The sequence below is a fragment of the Haplochromis burtoni genome, unplaced genomic scaffold (assembly GCF_018398535.1).
Source record: "Haplochromis burtoni strain Fernald_Lab_line unplaced genomic scaffold, NCSU_Asbu1 Contig_137, whole genome shotgun sequence".
NCBI classification, from domain to species: Eukaryota; Metazoa; Chordata; class Actinopteri; order Cichliformes; family Cichlidae; genus Haplochromis; species Haplochromis burtoni.
The window spans coordinates 1,103,315-1,124,670 of NW_024582498.1; the positions used below are offsets into that span (position 1 = coordinate 1,103,315).

At 38.9% G+C, this 21,356-nt stretch overlaps 1 protein-coding gene across 6 annotated transcripts in view; it reads right to left on the bottom strand.

The window, feature by feature from the left end:
- Positions 1-21,356, bottom strand: part of LOC102297410 (inactive phospholipid phosphatase 7) — a 77,810-nt gene that overhangs the window by 21,611 nt on the left and 34,843 nt on the right. For 4 of the 6 annotated variants that reach the window (XM_005931188.3, XM_005931190.3, XM_014336459.2 and 1 more), the window contains exons 33-36: positions 17,126-17,297; positions 15,784-15,962; positions 14,866-14,899; positions 6,906-13,316 (exon numbers count right to left, since the gene is read on the bottom strand). In XM_005931188.3, the coding sequence (XP_005931250.3) occupies positions 13,280-13,316; positions 14,866-14,899; positions 15,784-15,962; positions 17,126-17,297 (422 nt within the window). In that variant the 3' untranslated portion in view covers positions 6,906-13,279. Of the gene's footprint in view, positions 1-6,905; positions 13,317-14,865; positions 14,900-15,783; positions 15,963-17,125; positions 17,298-21,356 lie in introns of those variants that run through there. The other 2 variants (XM_005931189.3, XM_042224419.1) reach the window with 2 other exon arrangements.

A 21,356-nucleotide genomic window follows, 5' to 3' on the forward strand; every position in this document is an offset into this window, starting at 1 on the left:
CACATCACACAATGTCACTTTATACAAATTTCTTAAACATTTCAATCAGGTTGAGATCTGGACTTTTTTAAGCCACCCTGTTATAGTTTTGCAGTTCGGGATTCTTGTTCTGCTGTAATTTTGCCAAGCTTTAGCTGCCAGACAGACGGCCTCACATTTGACTCTAGAATACTTTGGTTTACGGAGTTTATGGTCAACTCAGTGACTGCAAGGTGCCCAAATCATCACCGCTCCACTACCGTGCTTTATAGCGCTGATTTTTTGCGCTGATATGCTGGGTTTGTTTTCGTGTCAAACGTGGTGCTGTGGATTAAGACCAGACATTTCCACGTTGGCCTCACTTGTTCAGAGAACAATGTTCCAGAAGTCTTGTAGCTTATTTGATGCAACTTTGCAAACATAAGCTGTAAGCTGGGTTTGTTTTGGAGGAACGAATCATTTCCTGGCAACCCTTCCAAACAAAAAAAATAAAAAAATGTATTCAGTCTTTTTCTAATTGTGCTGTCATGAACTTCGGCATTTAAGATGCTAACTGAGGCCTGCATCTCTTGGGAAATTTGGTGTCTTGAATATTTTCCACTTGTGAATAATCTTCCTCACTATAGAATGATGGACGTCGAACTGTTTGGAAATGGTCTTATAACCCTTCCAAGATTGATGGGCACCAACAACTATTTCTTCAAGATCATTGCTGATGTTTTTCCTCCTTGGTATTGTGTTAACACACTCCTGAATACTCCAAAGTCCCCAAAATTCTGCTTTTATAGAGATGCATACACTGGTTCAGTTAATCAAGTGCATTTGATTTGCAGCACCTGGCCCCTACTATGAAAGTAACGCAATGCTTCTGCAGGATTTATTTATTTTTTGTTAAATAAGTAATGACATAAGTTTTGTAGTTCATCTCAGGTTGCATTTCCATAATCATAAGACCTGCTTGTATTATTCGTATTCAGTCCTCACATGTAAAAACCTTCACTTCAAAGAGGGTGTAGTTTCTTGTACTTTTTACCATGAAAGAAAAAAGAAGCTGATTATTTCCACTGATAAATGTATTGATTTTATTAGTAGACCACTGAGCTGATGGTTCCTTGCTGCCCAGCATACATTCATCCATGTGTGTCACTTCGGGGTGTTTTTCTCTATGATGGATGGTGTTTTCTTTCAATGTGTACAAATCAAAAGGACCAAGCATGCTCTGAATCAGAACAAAGAACGGCAGAATTTAAGAGCTGAACTGAAAAAATCTTGAAAGCCTGCATGCATACGCACAAATCCCCCAGGCTTCACATACACAGCTGAGCACACAGTAGATTCTTGTAACACTGGTATGGATATTACTACTTTATGTATGCAATTATGTCACATTTTGCTGATGGCAGTAAAGCAAAGTAAATATGGGACATTAAAAAAAGGACAAGAAGGGATTTAAAAAGATAAAGTCCAAGAATGCAGTTAAATATGGCATGGGCTCGTGTGCTCAGACAGTATATCATTTTCACTTGAATTTGATTTAAGAAAGCAGCAAACACAAATGTTTTCTGTAGATTCTTTGCAGTCAGTAGAGCTGAAACTACTGAACACCTGGGGCCAGATGTATAGACAGACACAAATACACACAAAAACCAGTGTACGCCTTTTTCCACACGTATACTGGTATTTAGAGGAAAAAGTGGGTCGAAAATGTTCTTAACTACCTCAAAAATACTTTGTGTACACAGAATCATCCATATTAATATGCTGAATTTTACAAATCACAAACTGCATTGTAAATAATTGAGTGTGTACTAAATTCTCTCAAGCCATTTTGTATTTTACTGTTGTTTAGTGCATGAAGCTCATGCTTTTTCTTTTTTTTTAACCTCTAGCAGGGGACTTTGTTCTCAGCCTGCAGAGTTGAGAGCTCTTTCTACAAATTGCTCTATGTATCCTATAGAAAAATCCGTGTGCATATTTCTAACTTTTTGTATGCACAATATTAGCTCAAAAAGAATTTTGGACAGACTCCAAAACTGCATAAAACGATAGGAATATTTTCACATGAATGGTGTGCAGGGGTATACATCGTACTTATTCCCGTTGCAGATCAAAAGCTCTCCGATGCAGACTGTTTGGATTTGGAGACCACAGCTGCACACGGATTTAGAAATCTGAGATACAAAATGAATGAATAAACCCACTTTTTTAAATATTTTCAGTTATAAAATATTAAGCTGGGAATATCTGTGTTTTTCGTTTTGTCAGTCAATGCCATCTCTTAATTATTTTTTTTTTTACTTTTCTCCTGTCTGCGTCACACAAATCTTTAAAAATGGGTCACTGTCAAATAGTTGCATTTGCATAAGTAAGAACAGCTAGGAACCTTTTTTTTTTTTTTTTTTTTTTTTTTAAAAGATGTTTTTCTCCTATTTAAATAACAAGTGCACTGGTTAGGGACTACTTTTGGTTGCTTATTAATGCATATTTGGTGCATTTGAGGATTTTGCAGCATGAGGGATTGACTTGGAATAAACTATAATGCCCAAGGACAGAATGAGTGTTATGCAGTGCAACAACAGAGTTCACACAAGTGCTCTTACAAGTGGGGCTTTTAGCTGCGTCGGCTATGCAGGTAAAAGTTACTACTGGTTTCTTTCTTTCTTTTTTGTGTCAATAAGACAAATTTTGTCTTCACCCTTACTCATTTATGTGTTCGGTCATCCAAACTGGAGGTATATATGCATAGACATAACCCAAATTCCAAAGGATTTCATCTTCAAAGCATATGAAACAGTTAACAGAGAAATAATCAACTTAAATTCTGACATTCAAAACTCTCATTGGATTTGGAATTATTTTTCTATCCCATGAGCACAAAATGTGCGAGTTTAGTCAAGTAATTTGTATGCAAGAGGACACATATGCTGAACAGTATGGATTTTTCCCCTTCTCACCTCCGCCACGAGTCTCACAGGACGTCTCACAGCCCTTTGTTGGGTTCTTTTAATTTTCTGTTCATCGCTTGTGACCCCATATCTCAGAACCACCTCTGCAATGGAGGACACTGACTGTCCAGCTTTAAAATAACAAAATATGTCCATTTACGAAACAAAATCTTACACGCGGTCTCGGGAGACTAAAGAAACGCCAGCGTGACGCGTGGAAGGCCATGTGTAAAAAAAGGGTTTTGTCCAGCAGCCTCTGTGTGTGTTCAGTTACTTGAGTCAGTTTGAGCCTCGACTGTCAATGCTATCCCGGTCGCATTCCTGAACTGCACATTCACAGCTATATTTACACGGCTCAGAGTCTCTGTGAGGGTGCTGCAGTATCCACCTGTCCCTATTTGTAATACCAAATAATCACTGCATCGCTTTATCTTTGGAACCAGACATTTCTATTAATAGTCCAACGATGCCAGCGTTTAAGTATGGAGAGATTGTCAAGTCGACCTGACGATTTTCAAACTGACTATCAGAATGGAGAAGAAAGGTGATTAACACAATTCTGAATGTGGCATGGTTGTCGTTGCCAGATGGGCTGATCTGAGTATTTCCGAAACTGCTGATTTAGTGAGACGTCCCTGCACAAACAGATGGAAGTACCCTCGATGAAAATGCCTTGTTGATGCCAGAGGTCAGAGCAGAAAGGCCAGACTGCTTTGAGCTGATAGAAAGGTAACAATAACTCAAATAATGCTTTATTAAAACCAAGGTATGCAGAAGAGCATCATCACCACAGCCACCAGATCTCAAACAAATAGAGCAACTCTGGGATGAGGTGAAATGAAAGATTCACATCATTGATATACAGCGACTGTGTGATGCTGTCGTGTTAATATGGACCAAAGTTTTTGACAAATGTTTCCAGCACCTTGTTAAATCTGTGGCACAAAGAATTATAGCTGTTCTGAAGGCAAAAGAGGATCAAAGCCAGTCCTAGCTTGGTGTACATATTTATAACAACTGCACCATGTTGATTCTCTTGTTTTGGACACACTAAATGCTTTTCTACTCTATTGGAACATTCAAACATGTCCTATTCACACAAAGTAATTATTTTCCTACCCCTAAGTGCTTTCTATTTAACATTCAAAAACAGATAAAAACATCAAAGAGCAACTTTGGGTTCGGTATCTTGCCCAAAAGGCACTGGAGCAGCCAGGAATTGATCAACCTACCTTTCAATTAGTGGACGGCCTGAGCTACAACCTAGTGTAATCTGTGAATGGGATGTAGAAATGGTTTTCAAGTACTGGGGACATGAAAGATTTCCCACAGCATTTTTAACTGTGGGACTGTTATTTGTTGGACAGTGGGTTTAACAACCCGTTATCTTTTACGATTAAAAAAAAAAAAAAAAAAGCCTGATTCCAGTATGATTAGGCTTTATCTAAGGAAAAACAACTACAGATTTAATATATAATAAAAGAAAAATGCAAATAAAAACAAATGTTATATGTTACTTGGGATTTTTTTCCACAAAGCTACGGCTTTACACAACAAAGGGCAACGGTTGGAGATATACCTAATATTTAAAAAAGCTCCAGGGTGAGGAGCTGAGACACAACAAGGACCCAGATATGCCAAGAAACCTAAGCTGTGTTTGTGAGCATCAATTAATACTGGCTCATTTTTAATCTATCACTTTAAGATGCGGGGTCTGCTAGCTGCTACTAGCAACATCAAAGCATATAGCTGACCCTTATGGAGGAAGCTTAATCTAGTACTTTTTAAGACTTTTCAGTGCCTGCAGGAACCATCCAGAAAATATTACGTAACATCTATTTAAAAACAAAATGCTGCAACAAAGCAGATAAATCACTGCTAAGCTTTAGCCCTGACAAACACACTGCAACCCCTACAATTATGTAAGAGATTGATTTATAAACATGTACATCTGGGCTGTCCAGCTGAGCCTTGAATGAGGACAATTACTGCTTAGCATACACCATTGTGGAATTTTCCATTTAAATTAATGATGCTGTTTGAGTGCTGAACATCGCATAAAATAAACCGGGCAGGGATACATAAGTACAGGGCAAGCTTTAACTGTCTACTGTGTAATTACAGCATGTGACAGACCCCACACCTCCAACATGTTGTAGTAAACTCGAGCAGGGAATGCATCCAGATCCTTTGTGCAATTACGAGTTTAACTACTAAACACCTCATCAGACATGTCCATCATTAACTTCTGTTAATATTAAAACCTTAAGCTCACATTAATAAAACACGAGACTCGCTCCGCTTTGATGTCATAATTTTTCTCCTCACGGTAGCACAACTTCATTGACCCCAACAGAAGGCCTGGAAATCTAGTAGGCAGGCGATATAAACAACTATAAACGACAGCACATTGTGAGTGGCCTGGGCTTTTTTCTACCTTGTAGTAATTCAATTAAAATGTTCTAATGAAAAATTCAACTGATGAAACGTTCATTTTTAAATTAATTTAACATTTGCAGTTAATAAATAGACAATGCGCCACAAGATAAATGATTGAACCGCTCAGAGGAATGACTCTCAGTCTGGAGAGGTCTTATTACAAGATTGCTCATTTATAACCAGTAAATTAATAATGCATTATTTAATAACAGAAACAATAATTTATATAATGATATATATAGGACTTGTACAGTTTATTATAGTACTTACAAAAGTGAATCTTGATAACATTGTGAGAAATACAAAAGGTGAATAGGGCTTTCAAAGTTTTTCTTTGCACATTGGATAGCAAAGACAATTTTAAATTTTATCTTTAGGCATTTTGTTACTAGCAGTCTGTTGCAAAAACACATGATTTGGTCCCACTCTTCAGTTAAATCTGTGAAACATGACAAATATAACACATTTGGACAGGCAAAGACCCAACACAGGACTTGAGAGATGCATCTGGCTCTTCAGTTGAGCCATCTACAATGAAGCCTCATCAGCAGTGTAAAGGGGGCTGTCAAAAAGCCATCCTAAGGGCAGAGGAATCCCAACTCACACAAGAACTGGAATGAAAATCGGTGGCAACAGATCATATGGAGCAATGAATCCAAATATATGACTTCTGGTTTAAACTGTCAGCGAAACGTGTGTTGTTTGGGGTTGAATTTTAGGCCAGTGGACTATTGTCAAAACTGAACAAATTATGTGAAAAGTGTACACATCCACCATGCAGGACCATGTGGAAAACAACGGCATAATTTTCATAGCACCACTGACAGTCAGACATGGCAATGATCCTAAACACACCGTCAATGCAGTAACAGCAAAGCTAGATTGAAAAACACACGGTGGAGCACTATTAGACATTGACTGGTCTCCCCAGAGCCCAGACATCAACATTATTGAGGCTGTGTGAGATCCTTGAGACAGAAAACAGACCCAAAAAAAAAAAAAAAGACATCCAAACAAGAGCTTTGAATATAATTCAAGAAGCCTGGAACACTATTCCTGAAGACTTTTTAAAGAAATTACAAGAAAGCTTGCCTGAGAGAGTTTTATTGTGACTAAAATATGGGTTTATAAGATCTGCAAATCACTGCATTCTGTTTTTATGTGTATTTTACACAACATTCAATCTTTTTTAGAGCCGATTTTGAATGACTTGTGTGTCCTCTCTTTTAAAGTTCAGGTCACAGAATAATGTTGTGACCTTTGTTTAGTATTTGCTGGCAATAATTCAGAATTACGTAATACCATTATTACACCGGCTGGAACAACACAACACCTTATACATTAGAGGGAATATTATTTCCTCAAGTATAAAGTTCTGATGAAACCAAAAAGCTCTGTTTTGGTCTCATTTGCTCAAGAACGATTCCCCAACAGCCTTCTGCTTTGTATGAATGACAGACGTTTAGTGTTCTCTTTATGATTGCCCCATCAAAACATACATTTGGTGTTTTAAGAGAGGCCTACAGCTTTTTACAATTAACCCTGGTTTTCTTTGAGATCTACACACCTTCCTCTTGAAGTGGGTGTGCCAAACATAAGATCCATGAGCCGGTATTGGCCCGGCAAAGACTAATCTTGGTTATTGGGTGGCTTTAGACAAAAGGGGAAGGAAGACATCATTTTTTGACTTTTAACTGTATCTTCACAGGTTTTACAGCTTTTCCTGCTGATAAGGACCTCCCCCATGTCCATTCATAATAAACTAAAGTCATTAAATTATTGATTTCGATAATTTTACACATTTATGTCTTACAATTTAAGCCCAAAGAGTCATGCTGACAGGTTTCTTTCATCTTTATCATGTAGAAAAACGGAGACATGCTGCTGAAATTGCTCTTAGATGAAGATCTCTCACCGACTAAATGTGTAGTTAAGCTTTTCACATAAAAGTAAATGTGTAAAAGTAAAGATGTAAAGTGATTGACATTCTTGTCTTGGAGTAATCTGAAGTAATTTTGGGTGCCCAGGGAGAGTAACAATGGTCTTCAGGTTTCTTTTTTTGGATCTCTGACTGTGAAATGGTGAACTCTAGACTCTTCGAAGATGAATTTGTAATGTCTGCTGATCTGATGAGGATCCAGTTCACCAAAAAAAAAAATCTCCTGTCTTCATGTGATACACTTCAATAAAGGTGTTGAGAAGGTCATATTTTGATAGATCCATACATATGCTCCAAATAAAAATTCCTGTAACACCAGATCACTTGCAGTGGCTCCTCAAAATATCTTAAGATTCTATTTAGGATTTTTAAAAAGACGGTGAGAAAGACCCAAAGATAAAGAATACTTTTTGGTGGATATTTCTAAAACATTCATATATTAAAACCGGTGAGGTCAAAATGATGTTTAAAGGGGAACACCAGAAAGCTTCACTGCAGCAGCTGTCATAAGTAGCCGTTACAAGCCTTTTGGCCTTTCTGAAAAACCTGAGTGCCTCTAACATCTGATGCAACACTGGACATCCACGATCATGTCTATTAGGTAAGAGCTTAAAGCCTTTCCTCACTAATCCACTCACATGCAGTGTAAGTGTTGAAATTGTGGTTTCACATGTTACTGATCTTTTCGGCTAAGGCGCTGGCCTGAATACTTTGCATGTACTTGGAAGACTAAGTGAAATTTGCATGAATTTAAAACTTGGAGAATTTAAAAAAAAAAAAAGGAAAAAAAATCCTTTGAAGTATCAAGATAAGCGATTAAGCGATGACACAGGCCTTGCATAATCCCTGCGAATGAGTTAAAGACAGAGAAGGGGAAAAAGGAGAGGAGATTTGGAGCTGAAGTAGGGAAGTAATAAAAACAAAAAGAGATAAACCCTGAGAGGTTGGGGGGGGCTCAGATATTGTTTATCACTCATTCTGTTCATCGGTGTGCTGCTACAGTGCTCAAAGCGGTTGTTAGCATTTAAGAAATAGGCATAAAGCGACCATTGCTTTCTGCCGCAACTGCAGGACAAAAACATCTGGAGGTGATGAGAGTGAAACAAAGAGTAGAGTGTTCAGTGGTGTACAAGTTGGCTCCACACACCGACGCTTCAAACTATTTAACTGTGACAACATTCAAGAAAAAATGAAAATATCTAATATAATCAGAGTATGAAGTAAAAGCTGAGCTTGTACCAGTGAGATGCTTTTAAAAAACGCTTAATCATTCTTGCAGTCTACATCAATGACTGCAAGACTTATTTAGGTAAAGAATGAGACAACTTTCAGCTATAAGCAGAAAAAGCTGCTAAACAAGACCAAGAGCCTGCAGTCACGCTGGCAGCTTTGAGAGTTTGCACTTTTCAACAAGTTTTAGTGCTTATATTCACCAACTTATTTCGCTAGCGGGAGAATTCTGGCTTTAGGCATCTCTGACAGAATGCTGTCTTTTCTTCAGTTTTTAGTCACAGGTTGATTTGATTTCAGAAAAAGTCTTTATTTTGGTTTTACAAAGTCCCTTGTCAGTAACAGTAACCATGCCCTGTTGAGTCCGTCTGGCTTCAAGATTTAAATGAAAAATTGTTACATGTACAAATATAATTGTATCATCTTCAGACATTTAGTCACAAACTAAGGCATCAGGATGTGACATTTTTAACTAATAACTTACAAAGTTTAAGGTTTTATAGAATCACAGGCCATTTCTTTAGGTACATCTTCCTATTAGGCGCCTCTGTCAGTGCGCCCCAGGGTGGCTGTGGCTACGCTGTAGCTTGCCATCACCAGTGTGTGAATGTGTGCGTGAATGGGTGGATGACTGGATGTGTAAAGCGCTTTGGGGTCCTTAGGGACTAGAAAGGCGCTATACAAATACAGGCCATTTACCATTATTTTTTCCCCCTAGATATTTTTATTAAATTTTCTGCATCCACTTTTACAAAAGACAAATTGAACAATATGCCGTTTTCTTTTTGAAGAACATAAGACAATATGGAACATACACTCCCACCTCATAAGTATAAGAGTACCAGTGGGTGTACACACAAAAAAAAAAGATCCAATCTATTAATACAAATAGTAAACCCTGGAGTACAAGATAGCAGTTCCTGAGTATACAAGAGAGATGTGCAGAGTTTCAGAACCCACACCCCTACACAGACTACATCTTCCTATTATTGGGTTGGGCTCCTTTTTGCCTTTATATCTGCCTCAATTCTTTAAGGCACAGATTAAACAAGGTGCTGGGAACATTTCTTGGGATTTGGATCCATACTGGCGCGATAACATAATGCCGATTTGTCAGGTAAATATCCATGATCCGAATCTAACCGATTCACCACATCCCAAAGGTGCTCTGTTGGATTGAGATCTGGTTATTGTCGAGACCATGTGAGTACAGCGAACTTACCATCTACACAAAGCTACTTTGAAATGATTTGAGCTTTGTGCTTAAAGCAGCCATCAGAAGATAGGCACACTGTGTCTGTAAAAGAATGGGCATGGTCAGCAGCATTACTCACATAGGCTGAAGCACTTAAATAATGATGAACTGGTACTAATGTTTCATGTTGTTTACACCAAATTCTGAACTGACCATCTGAATGTTCCAGCAGAAAGCAGTCTGGGCATTCTTTTCTGATCTCTGGCATCAGTAAGGCAGTTTTATGCAATGTTGTTGGTTTTTGGATGTTTCCTCTTTTTAAAACCAGTCTGTAAACCCTGCAGATTGCTACTCTACTGTCATTTTCACACACACAACTTCTAAAGTAGTCAGACCTGTGGCACCAATCATTTCAAGTCACATTCAAAGTGACTTTAATCACTTTTCTTCAACCTTTCTGATGCAGTTTGAACTTAGGCACACTACCCTTGACCATGTCTACATGCCTAAAATGCATTTTTTTTTAAAAAATATCCAATAATTATTATGAGATTTCACTTGAATTGATTTATCTTGAAATCCTAAATGTCTGTAAAAAATTTGGCACTGATCTATGGATGAAAATGTTTATGTCACTGCTGGCACAGGAGAAAATACCAAGGAATCACCACAGAGATTGGAATGGATTGAATCCCTTCAAAGTACTATCGATATCTGTGCCCTACTTCACGGCTGTTCATTGGATAGCTGTCAAGATATTTTAGTGTGGAACAAAATGTCAGACTAACACACCAACACTGCGAACCGTTGATGACAGCCGTTACAGACAGATCCCCTTTAACATAACATAATGAATATGGTCCAAGTGGTCTGTTTTTGATTGTTTCTCTGTTAAATACTGAAATATTTCACAATTTCACAAAAGCATAGTTAAGGAATAAATCCATTGTGCACCACAAAGTCAGCAAGCATGCAGAAGGCAGGAGAAATAGGAAGTGAGGTCTCTGTTGTCTGTTAGTGGATTATTGGATTATCTGCAGAAACACAATTACCCATTAGGGCATATTGTGCATTCTCCTTCAGTAGAGATGCTGCTCACAAAAGCCTTGGTTAACCCTAACCTTGCAAAACAGGGACTCAAAACAGGCTAGCTGCTAAAATATGCACAACTTGGGCCACTTTAGTGACCGAAATCAGCAGCATTTACTGTAGAAATAGCACTCTGTTCATAGATATGCCTAAAGACTCGAACGAGCACACACCGAGGCTCATGCAGCAATGATGAATGTGTGCTCAGGAGCTGCTAATCATCACTGAATGGGGGGTTGGGCTGGGAGACAACAGAGAATGAGGGTGGGGCTGGGGGAGGGATGGGTGGGTGTTTGGTTTGGACTAAACTATTTTTATCCGGATTCCATGAAGACAGCTGCCAACCTCCCGAGTGTGAGACTCTCCTGCCCTCCTTATCCCCAGGAACAATGACATTAGACACTACCTCTGAGTATTTCGGCTAGGCATGTGGTAAAATAATAATAATTACAATAAAGGCTCCTCTTTTAATGCTTTCATTGAGGCCAGTTGTGGAGTGGGTGCTGAAAATCTCATAAGCTCATCCGGTTTAGCTGAAAGCATTACAGACTTCAGGCTCTGCAACAGCCCGTGTGCTGCTGTAATCTGCCATCGTGTCCAACTATCAATCTTTACCTGAGATGTCAAAGAGGCTTCGGTGCGATCATGTATGTAATGCTGATAATCGAATTCTTCTTCAAAATAAAATTGTAATTGCTGAATATTTTCTTTGGATCTTCATTGTTCAATTGTTCATTAACCAATTACTTGCATATAAAATCCATTTATAGCTACTTATTCTTCACTTGTGGATGCCAAAGCCATCAAAGGCTCCAGCCTGCTCTTTTTAATCTATTGAGGACAGAATATGGGCTTTTCTTTTTTAGCAGGTGTCTATTACAGGCCACATGCCATGACCCTGACATTCCCATGCCACTTCAGGCCCACCAGGACTTCTGCCATCCGTTTGCAGAGAGATGCAAGATAAGGGCTGACAGAGTGACAGTGACATCCTCCACAGCCATAAGCTAACAATGTAACTCTGCTTCCTGGGGCCACATGCCACAAACATCAGGGCTCTGATACAAGCCACAGACCTCCCTCAACATTTGCCCACAGCCACCTTCAGCTCCTGTATGTGGAATCCTTCCAGAAGCAAAGAAGAAAATAAGGTACATATCATGGTTCACTAATTAATGTTGTTCTTCATGCCACCCACTCGTGTTAAAGTGTAGCTTTATGTTTTCTCCTCACAATTATATTGTGGTCAGTGTATTTCAATGAATGTCACTGAGCAGAGAGACTGATGTTCAGATGATGCCTGTTTTTATACTTATGGCACGAGAGTGGAAAGTTCCTCTCAGTTATAATCATATTACAATTTGTAGACAAGTAATGGGCCACCTGTACATTACTCCTACAGAAGATGCTCATCCATGGAAACGCATGCCATTAAGCTACTGGTGGAGTCTTTGTGCCGATGTTAATGTCAGAAGATTGAGTCAGCAAAGCGCTGCAACTTTTAGATATTCTGTGACTCCAATCAGTAAGTTTATGTAGTCTGCCACTTCATGGTTGGGTTCTGTAGCTCCTTAACGATTCTACTTTGTAACAATAGTACTTGAAGTCGAATATCGCGGAATATCAAGGAGGGCCTAAAATAAAGGAATCCTATTACAGCACCACGCTCCTAAGAGCCACACATTCTTTCACAAATCCTTGTAAAAGGCAGGCTGCATGGACCGGTGCTCGATTTTACACACCTTTAGCAATGGCACTGAAACCACCTTACATCAAAGATTTCTATCCAGGCAGCTACAGTTATTTTCATGGGAAAACAGAGCAAGACAAATTATTACCAGTGCTCACATTAAGCGTAGACAAAAAAACTTGAAATATTTGGTTTATTCTTAGTTTTCCATGTAAAAATACACATCCGAGGGATGGATTTAGTGGGGGGGAAAACAAAACAAAAAACAATTTTTTTTAACGTCTTATTTCAACAAGTCAAAATTTAAAATCAGTTTTTGCTATTAAATACACACCTCCAAGTTTTGCATTTTTCACACATACCTAATCTGTCAAAGTCTGCATTGGCAGCAACGTAAAAGTAGACTGGATGTTGTTTTAACAGCTTTACAAAGTTAAAGAGTGAAAGTAAAGCTCAGGGGTTTTTTTTAAGTCATGTTTTCAAAGTGCAAAAATTGTACTTGTAAGGCAACAACCCTTGATGTGTGTATATTGTGACAATGAAGACAACCATACACTCTTTACTTGTAAACATGTCAAAACTTGATTCAACTGTGTCCAAGAAAATATTAAGATCACAAAAAGTTATAACATGTGTCTGCTCTATGAGCAGCCAACCCAAACACAATGCAGCCTTGCGCTTCTCCCAATGTATGGCCCAGAGAGCTTTAAGTGAAGAAGAAGAAATGTCGCAGTGGCATCTACAGTAGCTCAAGGTGGTTTAAAAGACAAAAACTAGCTTCTCCAACTGGAAAATGTTTGAGAATTTGATCTGTAAAAAGAGATCAGAGAGAGAGAGGGAGAGACATTACTGAGAAAGAGTTTTGAATGTTTAAAAAGTCAGCAGCAGGACTATTAAAATGACCTCTAACGAGCAAATCAAAACACAGACACCATGACATCTTGTCCACCTACGCACCCACCCAGTGTTCTTATAGATTTGACATCATGTCGTCCTAATTGCTTTCCGCAGCATTTTTCCAGGCAGGTTGTGAAATAAATCAAATGAAAAAACGCGTTGAATTCAGTGAAAGTGTCTGATTTTGTACTCCTGCATTTGCCTTTTGTCTTGGCAGCAATGACAAGTGCACATGATGAATGGTTTTTACATTGGAGAGAGCTGCTGTTAAGAGCGCTGATATGCCATATTTTATTGTACGATTATGATTTATTGTTAGCAATGATTACACTTTTCAAAACTGGTTTTAGAGTTGTCAATGGAGATGTTTAGTTTTTCACAGCACAGGGTAATAAAAACAGTGGAATGTTTCTGTTCGTTCTTTTTAAGGTTTAAACACAAATCCAAGGTTCCTACAAATAATTTCTTGATAATCATGAATGGATTTCATTTTAATTCAGGCTTTTTCCCCAGTGTCATTGTAGTAGAGGGTTTTTTTGTTAATATTATTAAATCAAAAATTATAACGCTTGTAGATTTGAGAAATAAAAGTAAAGGCAATTTTGACTTGGCAACAATCCTGTCTGTACAAAGAATGTAATATGCATACAGTTTTGAAGGCAGACACAAGAGAAAAGCAGAAAAGACTGAAAGAGAAGGATTATTAACAGAATGTGAATGTGTCCAATAGACTAAGCCTTGTCTTCACACACTCCTGCACACTTCAGAGTGCATTCCACTGGAACACACTCCGGGGAAACACTGGCTGCCATGTGACACATGGAAAATGAAGCGAGAAGCAGTATAAAAAGGTGGAAAGTGAAACTGAAGGATGACAGGAAAGAAGAGGAGATAGAGAAGAGGAGGTGAAGGAAAAAATAATCACTTTAATTAGTTTTAGGTTTAATTAGTAAGAAAGCTCTGCTTGAACATTTAAACCATGCACAGCCAAGTAAGGAGCACCAGCTTCACAGGGGCTGAGAATGAAAAGCCACACCCACACACCCTTCATGTGCTATAGATTTACCAAGTGCAGCATTGGGTAGTTTTTAGAATATCTTCTAAATATGACTAAAAACAATATTTTCCTATAATAATTGCTTTCAAAATTTACTGTAAGACAATGCAGTGAAATAATGGTGAATATGAGCGATTATGAGGAACAGAGGAAAGAAAGAAGATGGAAAAGAGGAAAGAAATGAGGTTAGATGAGGTGGTATTAAACCTGAAAGGTTCTATAGGGAGCACTGCGGTGCAAGATGGAAGCTTCAGCAGAGTTCAAATACCACAGGCACAATGCAGTGCTGCCAGCGAGGAACAGAGAAATGTGGGTCTGTCTACTTATCAGTTCACATTAACACACACAAGAAAAAAAACCCACACAAAAAGACTAATTAAAACTAGATGGATGGACCACACTTACTGGTTTGCAGACCCAAAGGTGTTTCCAGAGAATCCTAAAAATATAAAAAATAAATACATGATTAATTTGGTAATTGTTACTGCAAGTGGGAAACAAAGACTAATGGAAGTCTCACTTCACAGCATGAGTCACATGATCTGTGTGCCTATGTGTTGGAAGTGGGTTAGTGGACAGTCCTATGTACAGTATGCATATTGTGTATAGTGTGCATCCACAACACCATTAAAACTTCAGAAAAAAAATAAAGCAGAGGACTGAAACAAAGGAGAGAAATATCAAAGAAATGAGTGCATGGAAAAATAATTTGGATCTTGCATGCATGAAAACTCAGAGGGATGCACACCAGTCATCTCTGCAAAGAAACCTGTAACAGCTGTAATGCAGTGAAAGTTTATAGATGTGCAGGACAGGCAAATTCACCATACAGTGTGTTACAGTGAACCCCTTTCTGTCTCATTAGCCCATGAAACATAAAATGTATTCATCCATCCTTTGTCATCCTTTGTCTTTATCATGTTTGAGAGGGAAGTACTCCTTGGATATGTTTCGCACAAACTTGCATTGTGTTGCCAAATGAGGAAATTGACCACTTTAAAATCTTCATGTGATGCACAATCTACCCTAAAAGTGTAATTAACACAACAAAACACTTGTTTGGTCGCAATACTCAGGAAATTTCTATTGCACAACAATAAAGCCACCTTCCTTTTTCAAGTTTGATAGACAGTTAAAGTAAAGAAACTTGTGATAAACACTGTACAATGGCTAAAATTGTACAGTTGCTGGAAGAATGGCGCTGTTGAGTGACTCACTGTAGGGAATAAACTAGAGTGATAGCAGGCAAGATGGCAGCTGAAGATGATGAGGAAGGGGGAAAAAATAAAAACAAAAATAATTCAGGTAAAGTAGTAGTCTCACCTCCTGGCTGTGGCTGTTGTCCAAAACCTGAAAAGCTGCTGGGCTGACTTCCAAACCCAGGTCCCTGCTGGGCCAGGCTCCCGAATGATGGAGCGCTCTGACCGGCTAGCGCACCAAAGGACGGAGTGCTAGGAGGTGGGGCAAACCTGAAAACCGGAGCAGGTGCTGAGGTTGTGATACTGTAAAACGCAAAAGTTACAACTGAAAAAAAGACAGCCACACCTGAATGGGGCTGGTAAGACAAAATGCTTGACAATATTAGGTTACTGGTCTGACAGTCATAAATTCATAATTAAACACACATACATGTGGGCAAATAGTTTGTCCAAGATGTTTTTATTGGTTAGTTAAACATGTAAACAAAGCAGAACATTCAAGATAGTGAATGTGAATTTGTTTAGCTTTATTATTATTTTTTTTACTCGTTTGGCATGTGAGGATTGGCAGGCTGGGATTTATACATTAATCCTTTCTACAGGACCCAATGCCCGCTCACTCCCAGGGGAGAGAAAAAAGAATAAGCAAAACAGTGAAAGAGAGAGAGAGAGAGCATGTCAGTTTAATCTGCAGGCTTCATGACCCCAGATTGAGATTATCTGGAGGGAATAATCTAGTCTGGCACAGAGCTGGGTTTGTTTTGTGCTGGCAACCATGGTTGCTGGTATCAAAACACATGCACATGTGAACACACCAGAGGTTAATGCAAATCATTAGAGTATAAATGATAAGGAGGAGGGGAGGATTAAAACACATAATAATCAGGAAATCCTGCCTGAAGTCAGAACTGCTGGAATTAGATTAGATAGAAATGTGTGTGTTTAAAAGTAATAAAATTAAGCCTCACTTCCCAAATTTGCCTCATATAACTCTATAGACCAATAAAAATGTTTTGTTTCTCTACACTTAAATGTTAATGGGGTTTTTAATAGTGTTGTTAAATGCTGCTTTCAGCTGGTTTGTCTTGTAGTGCTGAGCACACTGAAAGGCGCCTATTATGACAATAATAGCCTGATGACAATGACATTTTCAAATACTCATTGTCTGCAACAGTGGGTTGAGAAAAAAAAAACAGTTCTTTGTTACACTACTTTGTCAATGAAAGGTTGTTCTACTGAAAATATTTGCTGCTTTAAACCTTGAATATCAGAGCAGGCACAGAAAATAGATTACAGACAAACTAGATGCAGATAGAAGTTCTGTAAACAAAGTTCAGCTAAAGGTTCAGCCACCCTGAATCAAAGTGGCTGAACCTTTAGGTTGCTCTGAAGTCAGCTTTAATTACATAACGATGGATTTTTTTTTCCATATCAAACCTTTCAAAAAAAGACTTCGTCTTGCTTACCCAAATCCTCCCATGTTGGCAGCCGCTGTGCCCTCTCCGAACACTTTGCCAGCCGATGATCCAATGGGGCTGCTGAATGAAGGGCTTGAGCCAAAAGATGCTCCAGCACCAAATGCTGGGGAACCCCCAAAAGAAGGAGGACTCCCAAACACCGGAGCACTGCCAAAGCCACCTGTAGGAAGGAAATAGGATAACAGAGCAGGAAGTTACTTGGTTTCCAGTGTTCTTTCTACAAAGAAAATACAGAAGAAATGTGAGTCATGAAGCAATTTCTGTAACTTTTATAACATTATATGCTAAGTGGCTTATTTACATCAGGCATTACATCCATGTAGATGTTTTTTCCCTTTAACAAAGCTACTGCAAACACTAAAATTTAATCTAGAGTTCTTCTTGGACTCATATGAAGAAACATAAATTGAATTTAGTGCTGGCACTTCCAAAAGGAAAATAAATTCCTAGGTAAAAACAGAAAAAGTATTTTAGCTATGTTTTAAATAAAATAAAATAAAAATTGCATATCCCCCTATTGTAACTCATCAGAAGCTACCTGAGTACACGTGTGGGCATTTACAGTATTGTTGTGCACAGCCTCTGGAGCAGTAAACTGTTATAAGCATGATGAGTACTTCACACCAATTCAAAGCCTCTGATTGGCAGGAGAGAAAGAGTGTACTGAAATTACAGCCTGGCTAGCAGCATGCCCCAGTAAATAATTGATTGAGCTAATGTAACAAGATTACATTCCCCCTGCATGGCCAGTGATGGAGAATTAGTGTGCTGAGGGTTACCAATACCCCAGAGGCTCTGAGGTACAGCTTGAATAGCTGCTACTACTATGACTACTCATGGCCACGAGCAGCAAAGTATCAGCACATCGGTTTTTAAATTTACATGATGTTTTCAGACAAACTACAATGTGATGTAGACAGGGCTTCTCCTGGTTTAAAACAGGCCTCTAAGAGTGAATTTAACTACGCCTGCACTGGTTTTTATCCATAGCGCCCCAGCTCTATTCAGAAGTGATTTACACAATAAAGACCACTTTTAAATGTATAATAATGAGTTCTCCAAGAATTGACTGAAAATAATCAGCGCATCATCTCGATAGATTAAGAAAAATATGGTGGGGTTCACCAATGTGTTGAACCATTTAAAATGTTTCTCAAAGTAAGAGTGCAAAGAATATGAGGAATTCAACTTTTACAGGAAATTACATTATATATCCAAGACATGTATGAGCTTAAGTTAGTTGGCGTTTCTAAATTTGAAAGTAGGTGTGAAAGTGAGCGTGAGTGGTTGTCTCTTTGTGTTAACACTGTAACAGATTCAGGCCCTCAGGCAGCGCAGCATGGAAAGCGCACATTTCTCGGGTGGAAATCAGGAACCCTTTGAATGCTGTGATCAGTCACCAATTGATCAATCACCAAAAACCATATCTAAATGAGGGTCGAACGCAGTGCTGCCTGTTAGAGGCTGAGCTTAATTTAAGATGCATTGAGCAGAAGTGGAAAACTATCCCATGGTCATGGTTCTTGACTAAAATGCTTTACAGGTTCATCCAGTGAGAACAAAACACAAGGATTAATAGATAAAATACGCTAAAATAAAAATAGGAATGCACTGAGATGTCTGTACTCAACTCGAGCTAAAAGCCAGGAAGACCAGGTGAGTTTTGAGTAAAGACTTGAAGGTCTCTCCACTACAAACAGATCTGATGTTTTGGGGTTGGTGGTTCCACAAGACAGGGCCTAGAACCAAAATGGTCTTGTCTTGGGAACATCCAGGATCATCTGATTGGAAGACCTTAGTGCCCTAAGTGGAGCGTGGATACTTAAAAGCTCAGATAAATGGGGGGGTGGTGCAAGGCCATACAAAAACTTAAAAATAAGGAATAGCATCTTAAAATCAATTCAAAAAAAAAAAAAAAAAAAAAAAAAAAAAAAAAGGGACAGGGAGCCAATGAGGACAGGATAAAACTGGGGCAATGTGCTCTCACATTTTTGCCCCTGTAAGATGTCGACCAGCTGCATTTTGAACTAACTGTAAACTTCAGATAGCAGAGTGACCCAGGCCTGCAAAAAGGGAGGTACAATAGTTGGGGCAAATACAATTAAAAGCATGGATAACTCTCTCAAGGTAGATAGGGCTCGACTTTGGCCAACTGTCCAAGTTGATAAAACCCTGCTTTGACCACAGAGCTAATCTGTCCGTCAAATTTGAAACCACTGTCAAAAATAAGATCCAAATTCCTGGTAAAAGGTTAAAGGTTAAAACCCTAAAGTGCCAAAAGTGCGAGCGAGTTACTGAGCTGTTCGGGGCGACCAAAAGCAACCACCTCAGTCGTCTCCTCATTTAGAAATGGAAAGTTTTTAGGTAGCGTGAGCAGTTAAGCAGTGGTTTAAATGACTCTTTGTTGTTTGCTTTGATTGAGAGAGATTTGAAAAATAAAATTTGAATTTCTTTTTCAAAGTCCTACTCATCGTGTACCCAGGTTAAAGAGTATAAGAAACCATCTGATGTTTGAAATCAGCACTCTGCAAAGGCAATCATCCATGATGGTATAGGGATGGATTAGTTCATTTGTTGTAGGAAAATTTTCACCCATAACAAATTTCTATTTATACAAAAAGCTTATTCACACGTGTTATTGCCTTTACTTAACAGACGTGATGTCACTGACACATCTTCTTCCTATGGGAGAGCAAAACCTCAGTGTCCAGACACTGGGAAAATGGTCTGTTTGTGAAGAGGCAGTTGTTAAAGAGGTATGAAAAGTTACTATATATAGTTGCTTTTGAGTGATCAAAAGGGATGTCGGATGCAGAAGCTGAGATTGGATACACTACCATGAAAAAAGAAGACATTGAGGAAGTACCCCTGCAGTCATTTCATTATAAATAAATAGTTGTAGATTAAACGCATCATTTGTGTCGTAAATATGAATTGATTCAAATAAACATTAGATCTTTGAGGTCATACACTGTGACTTGGCAATGGAGAAGACTGGCACTGCATAATATTCTGCGGGGAACAATGGAGCTTTTGACAAGCTCACAGTTTATTCTGTCCTCAGGGGTGAGGAGATAAGAGCTCAGATGATAAAGGTGAGAGCAATGTCAAGAACTGGCTGCCAAGTATTAAAACCACAGTCATCCAACTATCACTGAACTATCACATCAATGAACCAGAGCCCTTAAGCCAGGGCCTGGAAAGAAATGCGAAAGAACTAATCACAGTTTCATGCTTACTCCCCCCGCCCAACGTTTGCAGCAGTAGAATTAGTAGCTCTCTTCTCTTGTCCACATAATCGTGCATCGTGTGGTTACACACGGCTTCAGTTGCATGGTTATGTCAGTTTCCTTTGACACAGCCGAAATACGGTGACTGACTTTCTACATCAAAGTTTCAGACATGCACTGGTTTGCACTTTTGTCATCGACATAGTTTCCAACCTCACTTGTTTACAAGTTCCCATCACCCACCAAAGATGGGCTACGGCTTTGAACAAACAGGTAACTGTTGTTTTACAAAATGAAATCATTATTGTTATGCATTATTTAGCTTAACAACTGGTATTTCTGGCGTGACTAACAAATGTAGAAACATTTAAATCATGATATACATAATGTTGACATGTCCTTTTCTTTTAGCTGCTCCCTTTACGGATCATCTGCCTCCATCTTCTCACACTATCCCCAGCATCCACCTCTGTCACTTCAACCCTCTGCATGTCCTCCTTCACTAATTCCATTAATTTTCTCTGTGGTTTTCCTGGTTCCTGGATCTTTTCCTCCCATCTGACAGCTGCAAATTCAACATCTTTTGTACAGTATACCCACCATCCCTCTACTACACATGTTCAAACCAACTCAGTTTTTCCTCTCTGACTTTGTCAACCACCGGCTCAACCTAACCTGTCCCTCTGATATACAAATGTCTAGTCCTGTCCCTCCTTGTCACTCCCAAGCAAAATCTTAGCATCTTCAGCTCTGCTACCTCCAGATCTGCCTTCTGTCCTTTTGCCTGTCCCACCGTCTCCAAACCAGGGATCATAGAAGGTCTCACTACTGTCTTTTAAACCTTCCCTTTTACTCATGTACAAATACAGCCACCAGCAGGAGAGCACCAAATGACACTTGATCTAGTTTAGAAAGACCACTGAATGATTTAGTCTATCCTTAATAAGTGGATAGTAGGGGTGCAACGATATTCGTATCGATATTGAACC